At 42.7% G+C, this 22,196-nt stretch overlaps 1 protein-coding gene across 2 annotated transcripts in view; it reads left to right on the top strand.

Moving 5' to 3' along the window:
* Window positions 1–22,196, top strand: part of grin2ab (glutamate receptor, ionotropic, N-methyl D-aspartate 2A, b) — a 64,129-nt gene that overhangs the window by 2,116 nt on the left and 39,817 nt on the right. For both annotated transcript variants that reach the window (XM_057034727.1, XM_057034728.1), the window contains exons 3-4: window positions 11,962–12,186; window positions 12,262–12,420. In XM_057034727.1, the coding sequence (XP_056890707.1) occupies window positions 11,962–12,186; window positions 12,262–12,420 (384 nt within the window). The remainder of the gene's footprint in view (window positions 1–11,961; window positions 12,187–12,261; window positions 12,421–22,196) is intronic.

Below are 22,196 nucleotides of genomic sequence, written 5' to 3'. Positions count from 1 at the left end.
AGTCCTTCACCTCTAGTGTGATGTTCTCAACAAGTGATTGTGATTCAAAAATATGGCCCTCTAACGTGGAGCTTGCCATATTGGCTCAAACTTGGGCCAGTTACAAAGATAAAAAAAAGGCTTGCGTCTCTCCTTCTGAGACCTGGAAGATTTTTCTTAAAAATGGCTAACATGAGCACTTGGACCCCCTCCGTCATGGTGGTGTTTTTATAAAAAATGCATGAGAATTGTTCCTCAGGTAGAGATCAAAATCAGCCCAAAGTCTACATATGCCTCCAAGCAGGGAAGCGTTCAGAGGGCTGTTGTGCAGAAGCGTTCCTCTGAGAAAGATCCATCTGATATTTCAACTTCTTGTAGGATTTAACTAGATGATGGGCTTCGTTTTAAAATATCCCAGTGATTCAAACTGGATGCTGTGACGTAAATGGGGTGTTTTTTGCTATTTTGTAGCACACGTAGATTAAGGCGCAGTTAGAATTAGCGTGGTTTTTTTTTTCTTCTTCAGAAAGATATCGAGGGCTTTGGGTAGGAGTACACGGTTTAGACCAAGAGCATAAAATGAATAATTATTATGAAAATGCTTCAAAAAAGAGAAAGAATCTGTGGGTGGATATGCACTTTCCTGCCCTGCATTGTAGCAGTATTTGTCCTGAAGGAGGCATATTGACATATCCTGAGATAAAACTACAGCAAACATTCTGCTTCTCTCTGCTTTCCTTTCTGGTTGAACAACCCAGCAAACACTTTCTCTGCATTTCTTACTAGAATATCGCTTCAGTTTGTCATTTTCTTTCTCTTCAAAGTGAATTTTCCGCTCTTCCCGAACCCAATCAGATAATCCTCAAACCAAATTTGCATGCATTTGATTCTGAGCGGCTAAAAAAATGGAGCAATTTGTCAGCGTTTGACGGCTGTAAAGACTGATGCCCTACATTCACCGCTGTCTTATTGGTATTCATGATCACAGGTCAAATGTCTCACATGTATTCCCTGCGAGGGATGAAAATTAGTGTTTTCATTATCCTCTTCCAGGCAATTACCAATGAAAAAGAGCGTGTGACATATGATAATGAGTCATTTGACCCCTGCTGAGCTTCTGTATATTGATGGGCGATAGTGCAGCGTCAGACATAAGTTAATAACCCAAAAGCCTCTTCAGAAGGTTTTCAGTTTAATCATTTAATCAGAAAACAGCTGACGTCCTCGTTTAATGAGTGAGCCAGTCAGATTGATACCAATGAGGGTTAGATCCATGCAGAAATTGATCAGTTCAGTTTCGATCATGTTTCTAAAGTTACGTCTCATTTAGTAAAAGAGACATTGTTTCTTTTTCTTTTTTAAAGGAAACATCCATTTTCACCAAAAAAGCCATGTAACGTAATTAGCATTCATTTGGACATTCGCAGCTCCGGAGACCTAATGTTTAACTGACTCAACACAGCTGCCCCGGTTTTGTTTTGGGAGTTTTTCAGTGTTTTCACACTTTCACATCAAGTTCCAACCCAGTTTTCTGACTTAACTGAAAGGATTTAAGTAATCGGATTGAAATAAGGATGAGAATTGGGGTTTAGCACCTGGAAAATAACAGCTGCTTTTGCTCAGGCAGAGATTTGTGCGGAAACCAAGTGCTACTTTATTTTTAAATCAATCTTAAATCTTGTATCTGTGCTCTTGGTGACTCAAAGGCAGATCATTCTGATGTAGCAAATCGGGATAATCTTGATCCTAGATGAGCGGTGGTTTGGGGCTGTATTTAGAGGCATGACAGGCAGAAAAGAGCTGTGACCAAGGAAATGCCACATACGTATTTTGCCCGTGAATCTCAAAATTGCAGTTGGTCATTTTTCTATTTTAATCTTTCAAGGCAGGCAAGGCCAAGTCTCTGAAGTAACGGCATGGATGGTGAAAGAGAATATTTTAACCCAGTTCCTCTGTGGAGGTGTTTGACGAACTGTACGACATTTATGAATCGGACGCGATTCAGATTTCATCAGCCACTCAGTGAGTCTCCAGATAACGCTAATAGATATGAGCCGGCGCTCGCCACTCTACATTAATCATCTTTGACCTATAGCGGGATGCTGCTATCGACCGCTGTATTTGTTAAACAGCTAAAAGGTTAAAGAGACTTAACGTTATTTATGGCCATTATCAGCCTGTATCGGCAGCCTGTCAGATGTGGTGAAAAATCCAATGGTCATATTTTACATTTACGTATCGACTAAGCAGAGAACGGGAATATCAATGATAATGGCTAAATGATAATGGAGGCCATTGATTTGGGCATCATCTATTGAGAATTTTGTCCTTTGGTCACATTCAAAGTCCACCTTTAAACTGCCTGTATGTTAGGCTTTAGGCCGCATGAGGACGTGACCTTAAAGATGCATTAATAAACCTCTTTATAACGGAAATGAATGCGTTTCTGATTGGATCTTTATTGCATAAAAGCTAGAATCAGAGAAAAAGTGATAATAATGAGGCCAAACACCAGCAGGTCTCATGGATGGCCATCGGTTTCCGTTTTGGTTAAGCTCATTAAGTTTTCGTTTCCTTGTGAAATGCTTCTTACTGTTGAGCGAAAAAAATATGTATAGAAACCAGAGACTCTCCTCTGATCTTAAGGCTCATTTTTAGTTGTAAGTTCAAGGCTTTTAAGGATAATTGCTCCCTTATTTTCATTTGTAACCCCAGGTTTGTTTATATGAATAGTCTGATATAATAATCATCTTGGTCTGGTATTTGTAGACGATGCTACTGTATTTGATCTCTTTTTTGCTGTATAAAAATACGTTCTTTTTCCATCTCAGTAGCCAGGGGATTTCTCTGAGTCCAGAAAGAGGATTAGGATGGACCAGTCGGACCTTTTTCCTTAACAGACGCGTGTTTCACATGTGTTCATTCAAGTAGCCATGCTCCACAGGCATTTTAAATCCCTTTTCTCTCCTCTCACTGGCCATGAAAAAGAGCTCATTTACATACGTTGCTAAGTCTTTTTCATACTTTATTCCACATCACAGAACATACACATTTTGTGGCAAATTAACTCAGCCTTTTATTGGGGTCATTTATGATTTCTTTACTATGATTCGGATGTTATCACACGACGGCGGCAGGTCCTCAACTAAAGGCTTCGGTGACTTTAAACAACAGAATTTCATTACTATGTTCCACTGCAGCACAATTTAGCTTATGTGAGGAAGAAAACCGTGACCTTGATAAGCTAAGAGCTAAACAAAAGAGACATACCACTGTGTCATTAATGGAATTTAATTAGTCAGCTCCAGATGCAATGCTTACTTCTGTCTCATCACATTTCCATATTCATTGAGCACATAAACGATATTGTTGACTAATAATAAAATAAACACTCGTTAGGTGCTAATTTGACACCCTAAATCTCTCTCAATCAAACACCAACATGCTGCCAGTTTAGGTGGAAGAATTTGAGGCTTTTAAGGCCAGAACAAACAGATATACTTGTCAGGACAAAGACATGACAAATCACCCTAGGGACAACGGTTTTGGCCACAGTGAGTGCACGGCGTTCCAGCCTGGGCGCTCGCGGAATCATCTTATTGGCTCTATTTACTGATATTGCTGCTGCAGGCGTCTCCTTGCAACTTTTCTGGGCCAGAGCCTGTGGAATGAGCCCTGAGGACGCTATCTAAGAGCAAACTTTCCAAAGGTTATTGGCCCAAATGGATGCAGTTCACATCATTGGGGGATGCAGTGGGTCAACACTGATCCTCTAGTGATGCTGAATTTATTCTTCTGTAGAACAGGTAGCAGCCTGTGTTGTGCGGAACCCTTTAGAACATTAGTTCATTGAACAATTCTTTTATGTATTCATGAACACGGTGACCAGTATGTAACAATCTGCTGCCACACGTGCGTGTGTGTGTGGGGGGGGGGGGGGGGGGGGGGGGGACTGTCTGCCTGCCACTCATAATCACTGTTAACACCAGGAAAAAGAGAAATGCATGACCGCTTTCTGCAAATGGGGTTTGAATGGAGAAAGGTAAACATTTTCTTCCAAATGAAGCAATTGTGTCCTTAATTGAATTGGGGCAAGTCATCCACGTCTTCCTGCCTCCTCAATTAAATTTGTTTTTGCCTCAATTTCTCTCATTTCTACCTAATGTGTGGGAAAACTGCACCTGTGAGGCTTCGTGGGGCACCGTCGTTCCGTTCATTGATTCTGGTGTCAATTCGAAGGGGTGGAATCGTCGTGTTCTGGAATGATTGTACAGTGAGGAGGAGGAAATGGATCAGGATTTGGTTTTCTGTAGCTCATCCTGTATCTTCAACATATTATGGTTTTATAAAGTGCAGGCTGTGAAGTGGTGCACTGTGGTATTTAAATAGATTTTATTACTCATTCCACAATGCACCATTTTTAGGCTACTGTTGTGCCTGGAGACATAGATACTGCTGTAATAAAGATAGGAATAAACAAAACTCAACATTTCAGAATTGAATATATTCAAACAAGAGATCTCAGCTGTTTAAGCATACCTCATCCTAAATAAGCTGCATCTTGCTAGAAATATGGCCTTTATTCCTAGAATGATCATTTCCACAGTAACAGCATTTCATTGGTTAAATAATTTATCGCGCTAACATCTGGCCAGTTTATATTCACTTCTCCTTCATGATTTTGTTGAGGACTCTGCCAGGAAGAGCAATGAAGCCAAAACTGTCCTCAGAACCTCAGCAAGTCATCCAAAATATATCAGGGAGGGTAAAATGCTCCCCGTCCATGACAGTGACAGGTGCTGTCTCAGTCAGGAACATCTGGTGATGTGGAGATGCTTGAATCCCGACTCCTCCTGCCAAGAGAGCCTTTTTTATGTGATCTTTGATGCGCAAACCATCAAATAGCTGACGTTGCACTGGCGTCCATAGACGGACCCCCCTGGACAGATCCCACCCTGGACATGTTTGGGGAGCTGCTTTTGACTGCATATTTTAGGAGCGTCTGATATTCCAGACATTAATCTCTTAGTAATAGGGAGTTTTGCATGGCAACATTCAGGCTCTTTCACATGTCTCTCACGTGCCTAATAAGCAGTGGACTTCATCCTAATGAACGATTCCCTTCTCAGTCGTAAATCCCTGATATACCTGTGAGTCTGACAGTTCATTAGACAGATATTTCAGCTTCCTGTTCAAGGTTTAAGGTTGAGGAAGGCCGATTGCTGTTCTGGTGCTTACTTCTTTCTTTATACTGAGACGTTTACGTGTTGTTTATTGTTAAAGCAAAATATAATGTTAGTACGTAAGGATGCGAAGGACTGAGCGAGCTGTCCGAAGACCTCACAGATTAATTCCCTCGCTGTCATTCTCTGTCATGCCGATATCGGGAAAGACGTAGATTAATCAGTGTCTTTTCCTGTTTTACAATGATACATCATTCAAAAAGTGGCACACTTTTAATGCATCACAGATCCAGTATTTGGTTAATAATTAAAAGGACCGTTCATTCCATTATTACATCAGATTGTATAACAGGATTTACCGATGATTGTCTACAACTTCTCTGCGTCTTTTTAAAGTTTCAAGTCCTTTGAATTATTTAAAGCGGAGAAAATTGTGTATTTATAAGAAGGGCCTTGTCTCAGGTTATGGTGCTGGGTTCTTCTAACTGTGGCATTCATACCGTTCTGGACTAACTCCAACTTTACTTTGCTGCGAGAGCACATAAATATTCCACATTTCACACCTCTGGCTGTAAAATCTGTCATTTTGTTGTTCCAATTATGATCCTTCTCTGGCTAAATTAGCTTTGTTATAGTTTTAACTGCCAACATCCAGATCTTTGTCTTAAATGTTGCTGATGATATAACCTAAACTGCAGTTCTAATGCCAAAACATATTAAAGCCAAGCTGGTTTCCACTGTAACCTGGGACCTTCTCTCCAAGGTCAGAATGTTCCAGCCTGCCAGACTATACACACCTTGCAGTTTATAATTTTATTTTCATCTCCCTTGTTTCTCTTCCCACAGCGCGTGTGTTTTAGCCCCCTTCATGAGGGTGTGTGTCTCACCTCTCATCCTATTCTACAAAATCAGCCCACAAAGTCACAGTCGCATCATTAGTCTCTCACTAATTCATCATTATTATCATTTAATATTAATGGAGCACAATTGTCCCCTTTTCCTGATCCCCCGTGTGAAAAAAAACAGAGACTTTGCTAAAAGTCTGACCCAGAGATCCCAACACATGCACATTTCCCCAAATTGCTAAAATTTTTATGTGGGGACAAGTCCAAGGGGCTGTTAAAAGACTCGGTCCAGCATGCAGCCGCTTTTAGTGGGAACATGCAGGGAGGCCTTCAGAAAATGACATCAGTGCTAAACAAATGCAAATGTGATATTTCAAACAAGACCTCGCCGCCACAGTCTGCTGTCCTGTGACGACAACAAAGGTTTGTACTTTGCAATTCAGCGTTTGTTGGTGGAGGGATAGTCAGAAGCAGCAGCTTTAAAGGATGCACAGCAAGCTGGGGAAATGTAAACCCTACCAGTACCAGTGGGTCAGATAAAACATATATGATAGTCTGTTTTATCTGTTGACATTTGCAATAGACGTACAGTCTTGTTTTACACCTCAGGTGATATTTGTGGACGTGCACTGACTCAGTTTCAGGAGGTTTGGGTTGATGTTGGACAGGGAAACCCCTCCAGTCCATTTAAATCATTGTTATTTAGCACACGTGTAAATTCATGGACGTGGAGATGAAGCAGTGATCCATTAGCCCCTTCGCCTGGGCAATTTATTGATCTTCATTAGAATGCAAACACGCATTTATTTGATATATATATACATATGTATAGAAAATAGTGTGGTTTGGTGTGGCATCACAAAGCAGCAAGTGTAAAACAAAGAAAAACATCTGAATGTTTTATGAGAATGTAATATGTAGGCTTCACATTCCTTTCCTAAATTAACTGTATAAATAGCTGGGAGCTTTACTTGCTCCACCACTCAGAGCCTGCCCGGCTATAAGCACTGATACCCAGCAGCGTGACTCTGAACAAGCCTGAGGGTGACACAAACTCCAATTTTAAATGTATGTTACAAATCTTTACTTACTCGGTGGGAAACTTCTGTGAATTCTTCAACAGGGTTTAGCTGCATTATTTATACAGCCGAACAAAGAAAAGGAAGCAACTTTATGTCGCCGCCAGGATTAAAAGGGTTAAAAAGGTTGAAAGCTTTGAAAATGATCAAAAACATCTGATTTATGAGTTAAATAGCTGTAGAATGTGGTGGTCCACTCAACGACTACAGCTGGAGACCACACTGATGCCTGATATCAGGGACAGATATGTATTTTCCTAAAGGGAACATTTGCGTGACTTGGGAAAAAAAAATGTTGCATAGAGTGCACATTCATTCCCACAAGATAACTAATGCAGATAATTCGAAGAGTGCTCAGTCTACTGTGGAATATGAATATGTCAGCTGGAAGTGTGATATTTCTAAAGACTATTGTAGTTTTTTTATCGGAATGACAGCTGGATTAACGTTAAACTCATTTAAAGCTACGTGATGTGCGAGCTATGCGCTGCGTGCGTGCGTGTGCGTGCGTGTCGTCCTTCAGATTTAATTCTTGTGTTTTACTCATCTCTCTGATATTTCACAAACAGAAGCGTGAAACACGCCGCCGTGTCACTGCAATGTAAACATCAAAGGGTTGCTGGTTTTAATTTTCCCTTTGTCTCCAAGGAGCACGCGTGCACATGGGGCAACAACGTCCCAGAATTCATTTCTTATCCGACCGAATCTTGTTGTCTTGTGTTGTGTTGTGTGCGGTAATGGAAGAACAGTAAGAGTTTAAAAGTACAGAATGTCTGAGGTCAGCAGAGCTCGCAATGTACGTTTTTGTCTCTTCAAGGCCGCATGACATCATTACCGCATGCAAGACACAATGGTCGGATGTCGCCAAACTTACAGTCACCGTATCGTCCACAAATAACGTGCGCTGGCTAATAGCCTCTCTAACTGTGATGCTGTGTTCAGCCAGTAGGGGGCAGACATTTCAGAACTAATCTAAAAAATTTGACGTTTGTCGTATTTCCCAGTACGTCCTTGCTGGTTCCCTCGTGGATCATACATCATCTCTGGCTGCTCCCGTCTCTTAAAGTCAGCGCTAAACTTTGCCTGCGATCAAATTCGCTGTTTTAGCAACCAAACCTACGGCAAATCCACTCGATGTGCAGACGTATTTATCAAACTGGTGCACGGACCCAGAAACGCAGTTCGCTTGTCATCTGAGATGCATTTTCCGTGTGATCAGTGAAGTGTGTCTCTCTTCCTCATGCAAATGCATTTAGCGTTTAAAGGAAGGTCGCGCACATAATGGGGAGATGCACTAAACATGGCTGACTGCATGCTCTGGTCCATTTGATGAACGCTCAGCTGGGGTCCAGTTTAGGAGATGACTTCTTATTGCACAAACGTGCAGGTCTAGAGTTGAGCGCTAGCAAATAACCCTAGCTTCTGTATAGTTCGCCATGACAACGGAAATGTGTGCAGGGCAGATAAGCTGAATTGTTTAGAAATCAGAGTGACAGCTTCTTCAGGAGTGCAGTAACAACAACAATACTTCAACAATGGGGAAAGTTTTAGACTTAACTGAACAGCAGAAGCTCGGAATGAAGTGTACTTTTAATATATAGGCAAGTATGTTCCATAACTTCAATGATTTTGTTTCATTTAATTGGAGATTTAATGAAAGTTCTGAAAAGTTGGCTCCATTTCCGCCTCACTATTTGATTTCCTTTTTGGTTTTTTTTTTCCTCTTGGCTTGATTTATTTTTCTATTTTCACACCGAATCCCCAATTCACATCCAAACAGAAAACACATCCACATGCAGAATCCACCTAAAAGACAGCCCCAGTTATGGATAATTAGCTGCTGCTTTAGTAAATCAGACGCTAATTTTATGCAGATAGCGGGTGCAAATATGTACATAAATCTGGCCCTCAGAGTTTGGTGCAGGGCACTACGGGGATTAACAAACCAAACTGAAACAGAGGGAAGAAAGTGTTGTCGGAGAGAAGGTGGAGACAGCACCAGCTTCTATTGTATAACACCTTATCACGCAGAAACAACGACCAAATGACGTCATACGATATCGATAATTCCTGTAACAGGTGAAGCCAACTGTTGTAGGCCCTTGGCTGCAGCTTTATTGTTACGATAAAGTTAGGGGTACTCATAAATAATCCTTCCTTTAAGCAAATGTTAATAGGGATCAAACAGGATTTGAAAGGATGGAGTGTCACCGTGGTGTTCAGGGTCACATTTACAGCCATAACAGGAAAAACAGAGACCATGAAAAGCCTCTCAGTCAGAGGCGAGTGGGTTTTTAGAAACATCGATGGTGTGCTCGTCATCTGGAAGCTTTCTTTTAAAATTGGCGGAGTTGCAGGTTATTATCCTCCATCAGAGGTGATGAGAGGGTCTGACCACCCTGCCATTATGTCAAGTGGTCCAGGTGGGACCTGTTCGTCAGGGCATTTTTTTAAAACTACATGAGCCTGGGAAAGAAACCTGAACACCACATTAGAAGTTAGTGATAACTGAAGCCTAAATCCAGCAGCTCTGCCGAATAACGGTGGTTCCGGTCTGTTAGACTGTGGACAGCCTCCTTTACCCCCTCTGTAACCACACTGCTACCATCTGCTGCTGCACCACGACCCAATACAATATAAAATTAATAATTGTAAAGGAGCAGATGGGTATGGAGCAGCATGACATACAGTATTATTGGAAAAGAAATAGAGATAAAATAGAGATAAAACCTGGCAGCCTTCAGGGATCTCCGAGTCGTTCCGGCATCGCTGAACGATTTTCAGATTTTATATGGTGGTTTAAGGAAGCGCTTCTCGCTGGATGTGATAATCTCAGACACTTGGTCATAAATCCACCCAAACATTTCTGTAAATTCCATCAAATGCAGCCAAGAACAGTCACATTATGATGATTAAAAGCAGACAATGGAAAATTAGGCTGGGCGCGTCAGCGGTCACGGCTGAGATAAATTGAAGCGACTAAACGATTTTTCCTGCTGTTTAGTCGAGTTATTAGCCCACGTAGGTTAAGTATTTGCTATTTGAAGTATCTCTTTAGGATATTTTGAGGAAACGGTACTGAAATAACTGCAAGCTTAATTTGTGTCGTCACACTGCGGAGCTGCTTCACTGGCAATGATGGAAGAAGGAAGTTGAGCCCAGATAGATTTATCCAGATAAACCCACAGGTAACTACTGTAATTTAAAAGTAAAGGCTGACGTTGTTGAACCAAACAATATATGTAAATGCATATAAATATAAAAAATCGAATTTACCACTCAGAGATTATTTTGGAATCCGGGTTAAATGGGTGTACACAAATGTTTCCCAATAATCATATATTTCATAAAGGGCCTAAAAAAGTGTGAAATTCCTGTTTGGTGTCAGCGAGATGCTAATCCTAATAATGCAGCCGAAAACTGATTTATTATTAATCTTGTGCATGTTCAGTTTTGGAGGAATATTACCATAAATGCAAACACAGTGGAAATCACTTACCCCCTCACCCCCTGATTTCTGGACTATAATTGCCAGGGTGAGCAGATTTTACCCACAAATAATTAAGATTAAGATTAAGACAGGGGGACGTTCTCTAGCTGACCATTTTGGCTCCTAATGATGTTAGCTCTGATGCTAACTCTATGGAAACTAAGTGGAATCTTGTCTCATTGGTTGGAGCTGATGCTAATTCCCTGGGACAGGAGTGTAGCGGTGTGTGATTTCGTGGCGTATGCTAAGTGCTGCTAGAGCTGCAGGCTAGTCTGTGGGCACCAGGGCAGGGTGAGCAAGCTGGGAAAGTACTGACTTGACTAACTGTCCTGATTAGACTGGGTGTGAGATGACATGGATCAGATACACACACCAACCCACCCGTAATGAGAGATTGAAAACAGGGAGTAAAATAAACCTTAACAGAAAATGAGTAAATAAGGCAGTCAAAGATCTGAAAAAGGTCGTTTGGTTTCCTGTTTCCTTCTGTGGTGTGTTTTAGCTCTGCTGGACTGTGGTGTAAAAAAAAAAACTGGCTGAGATGCAACGTAGACTTTTACATCACGGTTTCATTAGCTCCCACTCAGCCCGGGGTGTTTCACACTGCATTTCCTCCACTCATCTGCTTCTCTTGGATCTGCTCACATTACAGGAGGAGGTAGCAGCCTGTGCTGAACCAGGAACTGCAGCTTTCACTCTTTTGTCTTTAGCTGGTTCTTGGATAGAATATAAAGCTGGAATAAATGTAATTTTTCATCTCAGGGAATGTTATTGATTGATTTAGACACCGGTGTGCCTTCAGCGATTTGGAACATTTTCCCTCATAGCCTCGTGGTTGGAGCAAAATCATATCACATTTATTTTAAGGTTATTTTATCCATTAACAGCTGGCACTTTACTTTGAACATTGCCTACAGGCATAGATTTTGTTCAAACAAAGGCAGACAGTGCAAGACAGATGGAGTACATCTCCTTAAGCCCGATTGGATGAATGGCACAAAATAAAGTTGAATATAAAAGGTAGAAATGTTCCGCGGGTAGTAGGGCAGAGCAGAGCACCACCTTTCATTTCTTTAGCAATGACTTTTTTTTCTTCAGTTTGACAAGTGAAATTCAATCAAGAGAAACTCTTTTTTTTTAAATTAATTGCACAGCGTTTGTAGTTTGCACTGCTGTAAATGTCTGCGCTGTCTATCCGCATGGTAGAGGCAGACAGAACAACAAACCTGGCGCTGGAGATCTTTGCACCATTAGGATGTGTGTGCTGATCCAGATGACACAGCACAGATGATCTGTGTATAAAATGTCCAGTATATTGTCTCTTCTCTGGAAGTTCCACCTCTTGTGTCTGCATCAGACTTCAGCAGTGTGTCCGTCTCTTCCAGGGTATGATGGGTGTAGCAGGCTGGATGTTGCTCCTATTCTCCCAGATGATGATGCCTGTGGCTTCCCAGAAGCCCCCAGCTCTCAGCGTGGCGGTGGTCATGGGCCAGACGCGGCACGTTTCTGATCAGCTGCTCCGTCCGCCCCGGCGCCCGGGCGATCCGATTGATATCTCCGTAGTAACGCTGAGAATGAACCAGACTGACCCAAAGACCATCGTCACACAGGTGAGTCACATGGTCACTAGTTAACACACACACACAGACCCTCTGCTCAGCACTGAGTGTTTTTTGTGCTCCGAGGTGTGTGAGCTTCTGTCCCGCACTCGGCTCCACGGCATTGTGTTTGCCGACGGCACCGATCAGGAGGCCATCGCCCAGATCCTCGACTTCCTGTCTGTCCAGACACAACTTCCTGTCCTGGGAGTCCACGGCGGCTCCTCTATGATAATGGCAGATAAGGTAAGTGACGATGACATTAAAGCATGGCTGGAATCACAACACACAAGGCACAAAACAGACTCCTACTTTTTTGGGATCTGCAGTGTTTGTGTTTTGAAGATTATGCGGCTGTAATCCCTCCTCTCAGCCCTCTTTAAATACCAGGATAATGGGTAATGCGCTTCAACCTACACTTCTTTCAGATGTCCCAGCACATTAGAGAGTCTGTTAGACTTTCATGGACCCATGTGTATCTTACCTGAAATGCTGCTCACGATCCCGTCTAAACCACAAAACCCCAGTGTGAAGGCCAAAACCTGCAGGCTTCACACGCGCATACTGGGTTTTTTTTCAAACATTATTATGTCTTTATCGAATGGAAACATTCAATCATGCAAAACTGCAGCTAGCAATGAATTCTGATCACATTCTTTAAGAAATTTCAAATGGATGTGAACTGATTATCCATTTATCTTGGATTATTATATATATATATATTATTTTTTATATATTTTCTATTCTTATTTCAATTTTCTGTGTGTTTTTGCTGCTGTTGCGCTGTGAATTTCCCCTTGTGGGACAAATAATGGAATCTGAATCGGAAATGGATGAGTGGATTTTTGAGTTAAGTATGTTTAAACTACTATAATTCAGCAACGCAGGAGGGAGGGGAAGAAAGAGACGTTTGCACTCGAAGCGGGCCGGGAAGTCTGACCTGTCCGGCAGGTAGATAAGCAAAAGTCAACTAAATTCAAATCCACGCCATTCCCTCACAAAACCGGGCCAAACAATGAAACCCAGTCAACGGTTATGATGCACCGAACGGCGGTGAGGAAACATGAAGATTAGAATTTTATTTCTAGTTTGAGTCTGTAGACCGGGCTGACTGACAGACGGGCTGAGGCATCTTTGATAAAAACACAACTGGTTCTTTAGCTTTTAAATCTCACAGGGCACAGCAGCCGAAACACAGGAAGCAATAACTGTAGCGCTACAGCCTTTTGAAGTACACAGCGTTGCCGCGCGTGTTTGTAAAGAGAAAGCAGAAAAAGAAAAAGGCAAGAAGGAGAGCGAGGCTGAGCAGAACTTTAGGAGCAACGGATGAATGTCACCCCCCCTCCCGCTAAGCATTTAATGACGGGGGGGAAAAAGGATTGTATTTTTGATTACTTCAAATGCTGCTTTTGATGTGCCATTAAACAAAGTAGTTAACCTCCAGCGGCTCTAATTGAACTGTTCAGTGGTCAGAAACAAGCAGCCATTCTTGGCCTCTCCCAGGTGAGAGCGTGTGTGTGTGTGTGTGTGTTTGCAGCCTCTAAACAACTACGTCCACACAAGTGTTTGGGCTGGACTTTTCTGTAAATATACCAGACCACCTGCTTGGTTTAAATGGAGGGCAGAGAGAGCCCAGTGGCAGGCAGGTAAAGAAAGTCACTGAGCCAGAAAATGGCACATCGGAGCGTGCAGGCTGCAGACACACAGACTTTTGGTAACACAAATGTTCTGGACTTGCACCTCGGCCAGCCTAAAGCAAAGGCTAGGCCCAGATTCCCACTGGAGATGCAGGAATGCTGCACAGTGGCAGCACATGCGTGTCTGTGTTCACTGGGCCGGCTTATTTAAATGTTGCCTCCAATGGTAGAACATGATCAGAGAGGGAGGGAACAGCTTGATTCAGTATCACTTCTGGATAAAATGTCAATGGGTGTAAGGGCCTTCCAATGTCATGCCTGGCACTGTCACATCTCCTGGTGACAGAACCATGCAAGACTTTAATGGAGGTGAAGACTATTAGTATGTTTGACATGTTCTGCGCTTGACACCCACACTGTGAGCGTGAGCTCACCACGCTGACCCTCTGGCACCGGGCTCAGCTGTATCCTTCCCTCTTTGTGATTTCACTGAAGGATGAACACTGATGACGTCAACCGCAAACACCAACACACATTTTTAGCTCAAAAACAATGTGGCTGCATGCACATGTGCAGGTTTTGGCCGTGCGCTCTCGCGGACACGCTACCAATCTAGAGGATGGAAAGAAACTGCAGTTCTCCGGTAGCAGTTCAGCCTAATAACTGTGAGTGATATTTTCTGCAGCTGCAGCAGACATATCTTGTGTTAATGGCACAATCTGGTCCAGAGTATTGGGTGAAAACAGAGTGGGTTAACATTACCTTGGTTTTTCAGCGTCGTCTCCGTTTTATGTCATGTAAAGGTGGGAAACGATTGTACCGGGATGACACAAATCAGCAGACAAGCCAGGGCTCTGAACTGATGAAGGTGGGCCGTTCAACTGTGAAATATTTTGTGTTAAAGCCGTTTTAAGCAAAGAGATCTGTCAAGATTATGTCACACATTTCAAATAAAGGCTTTGTCTAGCTGCCATGTTTATAGACATCAGACCAACAGATACAAATCCCTGAAAATCATCATTAAGAAGGGATGATTGGGCCCAGTCTTGAACTATTTATTTGGAAATTTGTTTTGTCATTTTTGACAATAGACTAAATCAATAGAGTTTCTGTTTTCACAGTTTTTCTACATATACCTACATATACCATCACCTCCCTGTCTCTGTCGTCTCTGTCTTGGTCTTACTTTTCATGTTAGTATGGAACAGACGGGCATTGTCTCAGAGAGGTGGATGATGTAGTGCGGGACGAATGGACACATGATGAGGGAACTCGGAATATCGAGGGAAGAATGGGAGAGCAAGCCCAAGAGGGGAACCGGATTAGTTTAGGTTGTTGTACTTCCATTACAGAGGGGCCGCTTTGGGAAACGATGCTGGCTTTATCTCAACCCCAGATGTGCTCACTATTTCTTCGCCAACCTTGTTCTTCAATTCCTACATCTCACTTTGGGAGGGATGGAGCGTGGGGGTGGTGGTGGGCGGGGGTGTCACGGTGCGTAGTATAAGAACACGAACATGCTGAAATGGACGGTTGTGAATTAAACATGCGCGTTCTTTCTGCTGCACTCTGCCACTGTGTTGGTACGCTCCCCTTCCACAGTGTCTGTGTACCTGCACACAGGCTGTGGTGTGTGTGTGTGTGTATTTCAGTGTGTGTCCTGACCTGGGATGTCCCATATCAGTATGGGGCCTTTTGCCCAGGTTCACTGCTGAGTTGCTTTAATATTTAACCCCAGCTCCCCACACCTGCTGTCACTTGCTGGAGACACACTGCTGTGTCATTCACTCCCAGGCTTCCCCCGCTTTCACCGAATATTTCTTCCTACACTCTCACTTTTATATGCTTTGCATTCTCTGTGTCTCCATCCCTTCCTTTCTTTCTTTCTTTTCCATCTTGCCAGTGTCTTCTTCCCTTTCTTGTGCCTGGTTGTTTTTCCTCAGCGGAGGCATAAAACCCCGGCTCCTGTGGAAGGCTTCTGGGATATCTTTCCGGCCTTGGAAGCGTGTGATGTAAGGTCGGACGCTGGGTTTATGTGTCTGTATCAAAGACAGAAAGAAAGACAAGCGGGAGAGTAGCAGGGATGATATGGTTACTATGGTGACTAAACGAGACCACAGTTCTGTTCGGCCTGCTGCTGAGGTTCTCTTGCAGCTTTTGAGGGCAACTTGTGATTTCAGTTGGTTGAATTTTCTGTTGAAAAAGCGTCTTCGTTTTTGCTGGATCTTTATGAGACCTCCTGTTTGTAACTGAGTTGCAGTCACGGCCCTGGTGCAACAAATGTGTCTTTCTTTTTCAGGGATAGTGTGTACAGTTTTTTCTTAAGCTGTTCTCCCTTTGGCTTCCAGTAGATTTTTTTTCATTTAAAATTTTTATAATGGCTGTTTTTTGTTCTTTTGAAGCCAGATATTTATGTAAATATTGTTTAAAATCCTCTCTATAGGTGCTTGATGTTGCTCCTGTTACATGATTCTGTAGAAGCCTGGAAGAAACCCAAACTGGAATATTCATTTTAGTATTCATTAATATTACTCTTCATCCATAATTGATTTCTTTAGCAGCGTAAACACTACATTTTATATTCCTCTGCTAATTTCTACATCTACGCAACTGGCGTTTGAAGAGCACTAGAAATGCTTGTGGATGCATTTTGTTCCCAGCTGCCACTGTGGTTTTTCCTTTAAACGCTCAGAGAACAGGTATTTAGTTTGTGTTCTCACCATCTGATGTTACTAAATCACACACACGAGATGTTAAATTAATATTTAAAGACATTAGAACACATTTTTCTTTCACTTTGCCAGAATTATTGCACAAATATTCCCCATTTGCTCATCGCTGCGCACATTTCTGGGGCTCTGGTTCTGTATAGCTGCCATTGACTTCACATTTCCAAATTTATGGCATGTCATGCCATTTAAAGAGATTTACTTTCTGATAATTGACTCCTCAGCATCGAGCACGGTTGTTGGGCATGAGCTCCATTCAGTACAACACACATTAGTTTTAAGTATTGATTAAGTCATATTTCACAGGACTAAACTCCTCTAATGCGAGTACGAAAATCAATTCAAGAAAAAAGAGACATAAAACAGCATGAATCCTTTAAGAACCAACACTATTTATGGCATTTCTTCATCTCTGGGTTTGTGTTGTGGTTTCTCTCTAATGCACAGCCCCTTTGAAGACAGCTCAGCTGCAGCTATGCTGCAGTCATATTTCTACCACCCAGACTATAACCCAAATGTTGATAATGACAGAAACAATCTTTCTAATAGATGCCAACGCTCTGGAGATGATGTTTGTTTTATTATCTGAAAATGATGGTAGCCGCAGATACATCTACAAGGAAGTATCCATTATGTAATATAAATGCTGCTGATAGATAAGAGAAATACAATATGTGGATTAGAAACAATCACTGCTGTAGATTTCAGGCACTCTGCATGAACGCTGCAGATATCCTGCAACACTTTATTGCTTCAAGAGAAAAATATGCATCTAATAATACATCTAGCATAGATCAGCACCTCCCATTAAAGTTGCTACCCTGCCTTTTATAGCAGCAGAAAAATGATTTCTCACCTACCCATCAAGCCTGCACGTCCACCAGCATCCAGTGTGTGATCAATTTAAGTTACTCTACATGCTGGCGGTGAACTCTGGTACATACATTGCGCATACATTGACAAGATTTTTGCTTATCTTGGGAATATGCAGATGACATTGACAGCGTGCCCTCACAAACATTTGCATCAACCAAACATGCACGTTTGTTAAGGGTGCAATGACACCAATTGTGATGCTGGTCAGCTACGTGTCATTACAGAGTAATGAATAAAGGGACATATGGCATGGTCATGGGCTCTTTTTTCAGTAAATGTTTGCTGAATGAACAATGGGTAAACCTACAGCCATTAAATGACCCAGCCTATGATGTAACTAAGTTTTAGGTTTGAGGATAACCAGCTGCTCACTCTTTATACTTCTAAAATCTCTGTTTTAGTGCCTCATGCATGTCAGTTTGACATTGACAACCACTGGCGTTTATGGTCGCAGGAATTGTTTGCCCTTTATCCTCATGGGTGCAAATTGCCCTTTTCAACTAGAAATCAAAACCTGCCCTGGCTCTTTCTCAGGGCATGACCTTCTGGAGGCTCATGGCTAAGTTAGTGGTCGGATTTATTTACTTTTTAAAAATCGCCCGCGCTGAAGATTGCTGACAACATGTTACTGGATGTGAAATAACCCATCGAGTCACTTGTGTGCCTATAGTGGGGGTGTGTGTCATTTTGACTGTACAAAATGCTGATGACAACTTGAATGCCCTAAGTTCTTGAGGATTGGGGACAGGAAATATCCCAAAATAAACTCCCACTCTGCTTCAGCACCCACCAAAGTTTAAACATGTCTCTGGATTTGAACCCTTGCGCTTCATATGGTGATGAAGGAAAAAAGCCATGTCTTTGACCTACATATCAGAAAAATATTCCTGTGGCTTTACTGTTGGGTCATTGCTATGTGCACGCACATAAAATGCTTTGTTATTAAATTTCAACCTTCAGTTTAGTCTGGTGTTAAAGAAAATTAAACATGACGGTTGGGGCCTTGGGAGTATCGGCACTGTTGAGATGTACCCATTCTGACAGCCTTGACTGGGGAGCAGAAGTGTCTGCCAATGTGAGAGATGTCCAGATTCAATATGAGACAGGAGAGGTAATCAGATTTGTGGCCAAACATCCTCATTAACTTGCAAATTGATCTGAGCTGCTTTGATGTATTAAACATCAAATGAAATCCAACTTTATTGGAGTAAACTGGAGTAAACTTTGCTTCCCACGTCAATACAGTTAATATCTGCTCTACCTCTGACATATTTAAACGCGTTTGGTCTCGTCCAAATTAACTGCATATTTCTGGCTTATGTGTTTCATTAACAGGTTGTTTATTTGTCTGTCTGTTTACAGTCTTACTTATTGCTGGTCTTACTTATTACTGGTTGTCAACAGCTGCTGGAGACGTCAATCTTGCCCCAGCAGAGCTGCGGCAGCTGTTGCGCGCGGAGTACGTCGGTCTGTCACGGGATCTGTCTTTGTTGTGTGACAGAACGGCAGGAGATTGTTGCTAGGTGCCTACAAGTGAGAGGATTACCTTAGCTGGACCTGCTGCCTCCACACCTGTGTTTATGTGATTTTATGGAAAAGCGTACATGCCTGAGCGTTCTCGAATCACTCCGATCTGTCAACAGTCAGGTCTACTCAACCTCACGAGTGCACACAGCGAGCAGGGGCCCCCGCACCAACCAGGCCTCTATTTGTCTTCATTTCGCCCCTGCGCCTCGTTCACAAATCACAAAAAGATCTTGTATCCTTTTACATTTTAGTCTTCCTTTCCTTTTCTTTTCATCGCTTCTTGCCAACCTTATCTCTCCTCCTCCTCTGTCATCACTACCCCTGCTCTCCTCCTTCTCTCACGCCCCAGTTGGGGAGCACAATACGATTGCAATGGCAGTGCTCTGCATGGTGTGTGTGTGATGTCACACCACAACGGCTCTATAGTAGCACTCTCTTTTTTTAATCCTTGTGCTCACAGACCACACTGCTATTTTCAGATTCTATAAACCTTTTCAAAAATGCTTCAAGGGGAAAGCTTGTCCATGTACAGTGACCTGAGTGTGTGAAAGAGAGAGAGAGAGAGAGAGAGTGTGTGTGTGCGCGCGCTTTTTTGTCGGTCATAGCAGCTGATAGGTCACCTTTAGGCAGTTCTGGCATGTGATTCTAAACAAAACTATTATCAGCAGCACAAAAAGAACCTAAATGCTGTTTTTAAAGAGTTGATTGGTTGGAAATGTCAACGTTCTTTACAGCCTACTAAACCTAAGGTATATTTCTGCCAATTGGTTCAATGACCACATCAAATAACAGCCGTATAAATAAACTAAATGTGCCAGACATGGAGAATTGGGAGAACTTTCAGCCTAAATAGGAATGTTTCTGGTGCAACAACTCCAGGGGCAGAAATACACAAGTGAGGTGTTGTGCTACGTAAAAGCTGGCCGCAGAAGTCATTCAGCAGGAAGCCATATTGACGATGGGCCGGGACAGTGACGAAGCCTCACGAAGCCTGTTCGTGCCAACGATGAGTCGAAGCTTCCGGGCTCCGCTCCCTCTAATTCCCTGGCTAATATTAAACAGCTGAGAGGGAGCGTGACGCCGTCCGTGTCTTACTAAGTCCAAATTATTAAGATATGTTTCATATCCTGGACATGGCCCCTCTGCTTAGCTGGGAAGAGTCAGGTTTAGTATTCAGCAAAACTTCCCAAGTCAGCATCAAAGTCCGTTGCGCCATTATTGCCGCCGCAGTATTATATTTATCGTCGTGAACAGTCTGATCTCTCGTCTTCTATCATATGTTAATTTGTTTTCCCCGCACAGGAACCTCTCTGTCTTTTCAACCCCTCTTCCTCCAGTAGCTTGTGCGGAGGTTGCCCCTTTTCAAAATTTAAACCTCAGAACAAAAAAACCCAAACCCTGGCTTAGCGGCTTTTCCTGAAATATTCTGACTTGGTAAAGACCGCATTTGCTGGTGGGGAGCAGAATAGAAATGCTTGGGAAGGGACATGTAGTTATCTAATCACGTTGTTCTAGAAACTGTGTAAACAGTGGTCCATGTACACATCCAGCACAGAATAACATTAGCTTTCATTAGGAGTCATGTTTGTGACAACCCAATAAACATAATGCAAACATTTACTCTTCTCTCTCCTACTCCGCACGCTCCAGAGTGACAATCCCAGTTTCCCTTTCTGGTCTGTTTCTGGGATGGAGATCAGCAAAGATTAAAGGGAAACAATTCTGACAGTTAACTGTTAAACTGGCTTTACATCAGCAGTAATAAAAAATTATAATAGCTATTATTTGAAGTCATACAGGAAATGTGCATCCTTCCCTAAGCGTACCCTACAAGTGTCCTCTGCATTTTCGAGCCCTCTTTCTTAATAGAGACAGTTTCATACATGAATTCTACAACCTGCCTCTTGACATCACTCCCAGAAGCCTCCTTAAGGCGATTCTTGATATTGCCTGCCCATGTGTCATCTCCACTGTAAATAGCTCTAACGCCACTGGGGCTATTGCAGTTCTGTTTCATGCATGCAAGAGGCCGTCCGCGTGCAAAAGTGATAAAAATTTCAACAGCTTTGGACCAATTTTCATGTCTCTTCTTCTTACCCAAGTTACCCCAGAGTGTTGCCCGCATGGCACAAACGTGTCTATGTTCTAATGTCAGAAGGTGGATAAATTGACTTTTCCTGTCAGTCGGCTCTGTTGTTTTCCTCACAGACTTCAGGGCAGCCCCCACAATGCTAAATCCCGTCATTAACACTGACTGATTCGAGTGCGGGGCAAGAGTGTAAACAGCACTGTCCCGGGCTTAGAACACGTCACAGTTGTAAAACGTTACCGTTCAAGCAGTCTTTATCTGCATTGTCCGTAGACTTTCCCTCAAGCTTCAGATTGGAATAAATTTCTCTGCTGCTTTCGGTGTTTGGCACCGCTAAAAGCTACAGTATTGTTATTGATTTGTTGTCTGGAGAGAACTCAGGGCTAAGCCCAGCTAAACCCACGTTTATATCATCATTACGTGAATGTGTAAATGCTTTTGCACAAGGTTTAAGCTCAAGGTCGATGATTTAAAAAATTTGTTTGTCTAAATTTAAAAGGGAAGGACGATTTCCCTCCACTGTTTTGAGTGTTATGTTGGTACACAACACTTAAAACAGTGGAGGGAAAACAACACCTCCCTAATTTATGTTGTTCCATCGTCCAGGGAGATGTCCTACACCCGACACGCAGATCCCGGTGTGGTGATGCAGAAGTGTCTGTGCTGCTGTGTGCATCGGTCGGAGGTCTGAAGTGGAGGAAGGAAGCTATCTTGACTTTAAAGCCCTGTGGGTCTGTTAAAAACCTGGCCCAAGTTTAAGCTCCAGTCAGTCTGCATGCACAACTTAGAATGCAGATAATCACGCGCACACACACACACGCACACACACACCATTTATTTCAGCTGTCGGCCCACTTTGGCCCACTCGAGCTCTGTCGACTACATTAAACCTGCAAAGTGTGAAATGCAGTTATTCCGACACTTTTAAAATCCTAAAGACCCGATTCGTGATGCAGAGCTGCAGCGAAAAGGCAGCGCGGCGTTTTGTTGTACGGAGGCAGCAGGCGTGAGAACGAGCTGAAGAGGATGTAAACGCGGTCGCGTCGCCTCTCTGGAGAGGAATCGTGGTCACGATTGCAGGTGTTTTCAGTGGGATTTGCATAAACATGAGGAGATGTGATGTCTTTGGTGATGTCGTCTCTGTCAGCCCCGCAGACGTGTCGG

Source organism: Takifugu flavidus, chromosome 6 (assembly GCF_003711565.1).
Source record: "Takifugu flavidus isolate HTHZ2018 chromosome 6, ASM371156v2, whole genome shotgun sequence".
NCBI classification, from domain to species: domain Eukaryota; kingdom Metazoa; phylum Chordata; class Actinopteri; order Tetraodontiformes; family Tetraodontidae; genus Takifugu; species Takifugu flavidus.
Note: the sequence above shows the minus strand (reverse complement) of the source record. Positions and strands in the feature narration are given on the sequence as shown.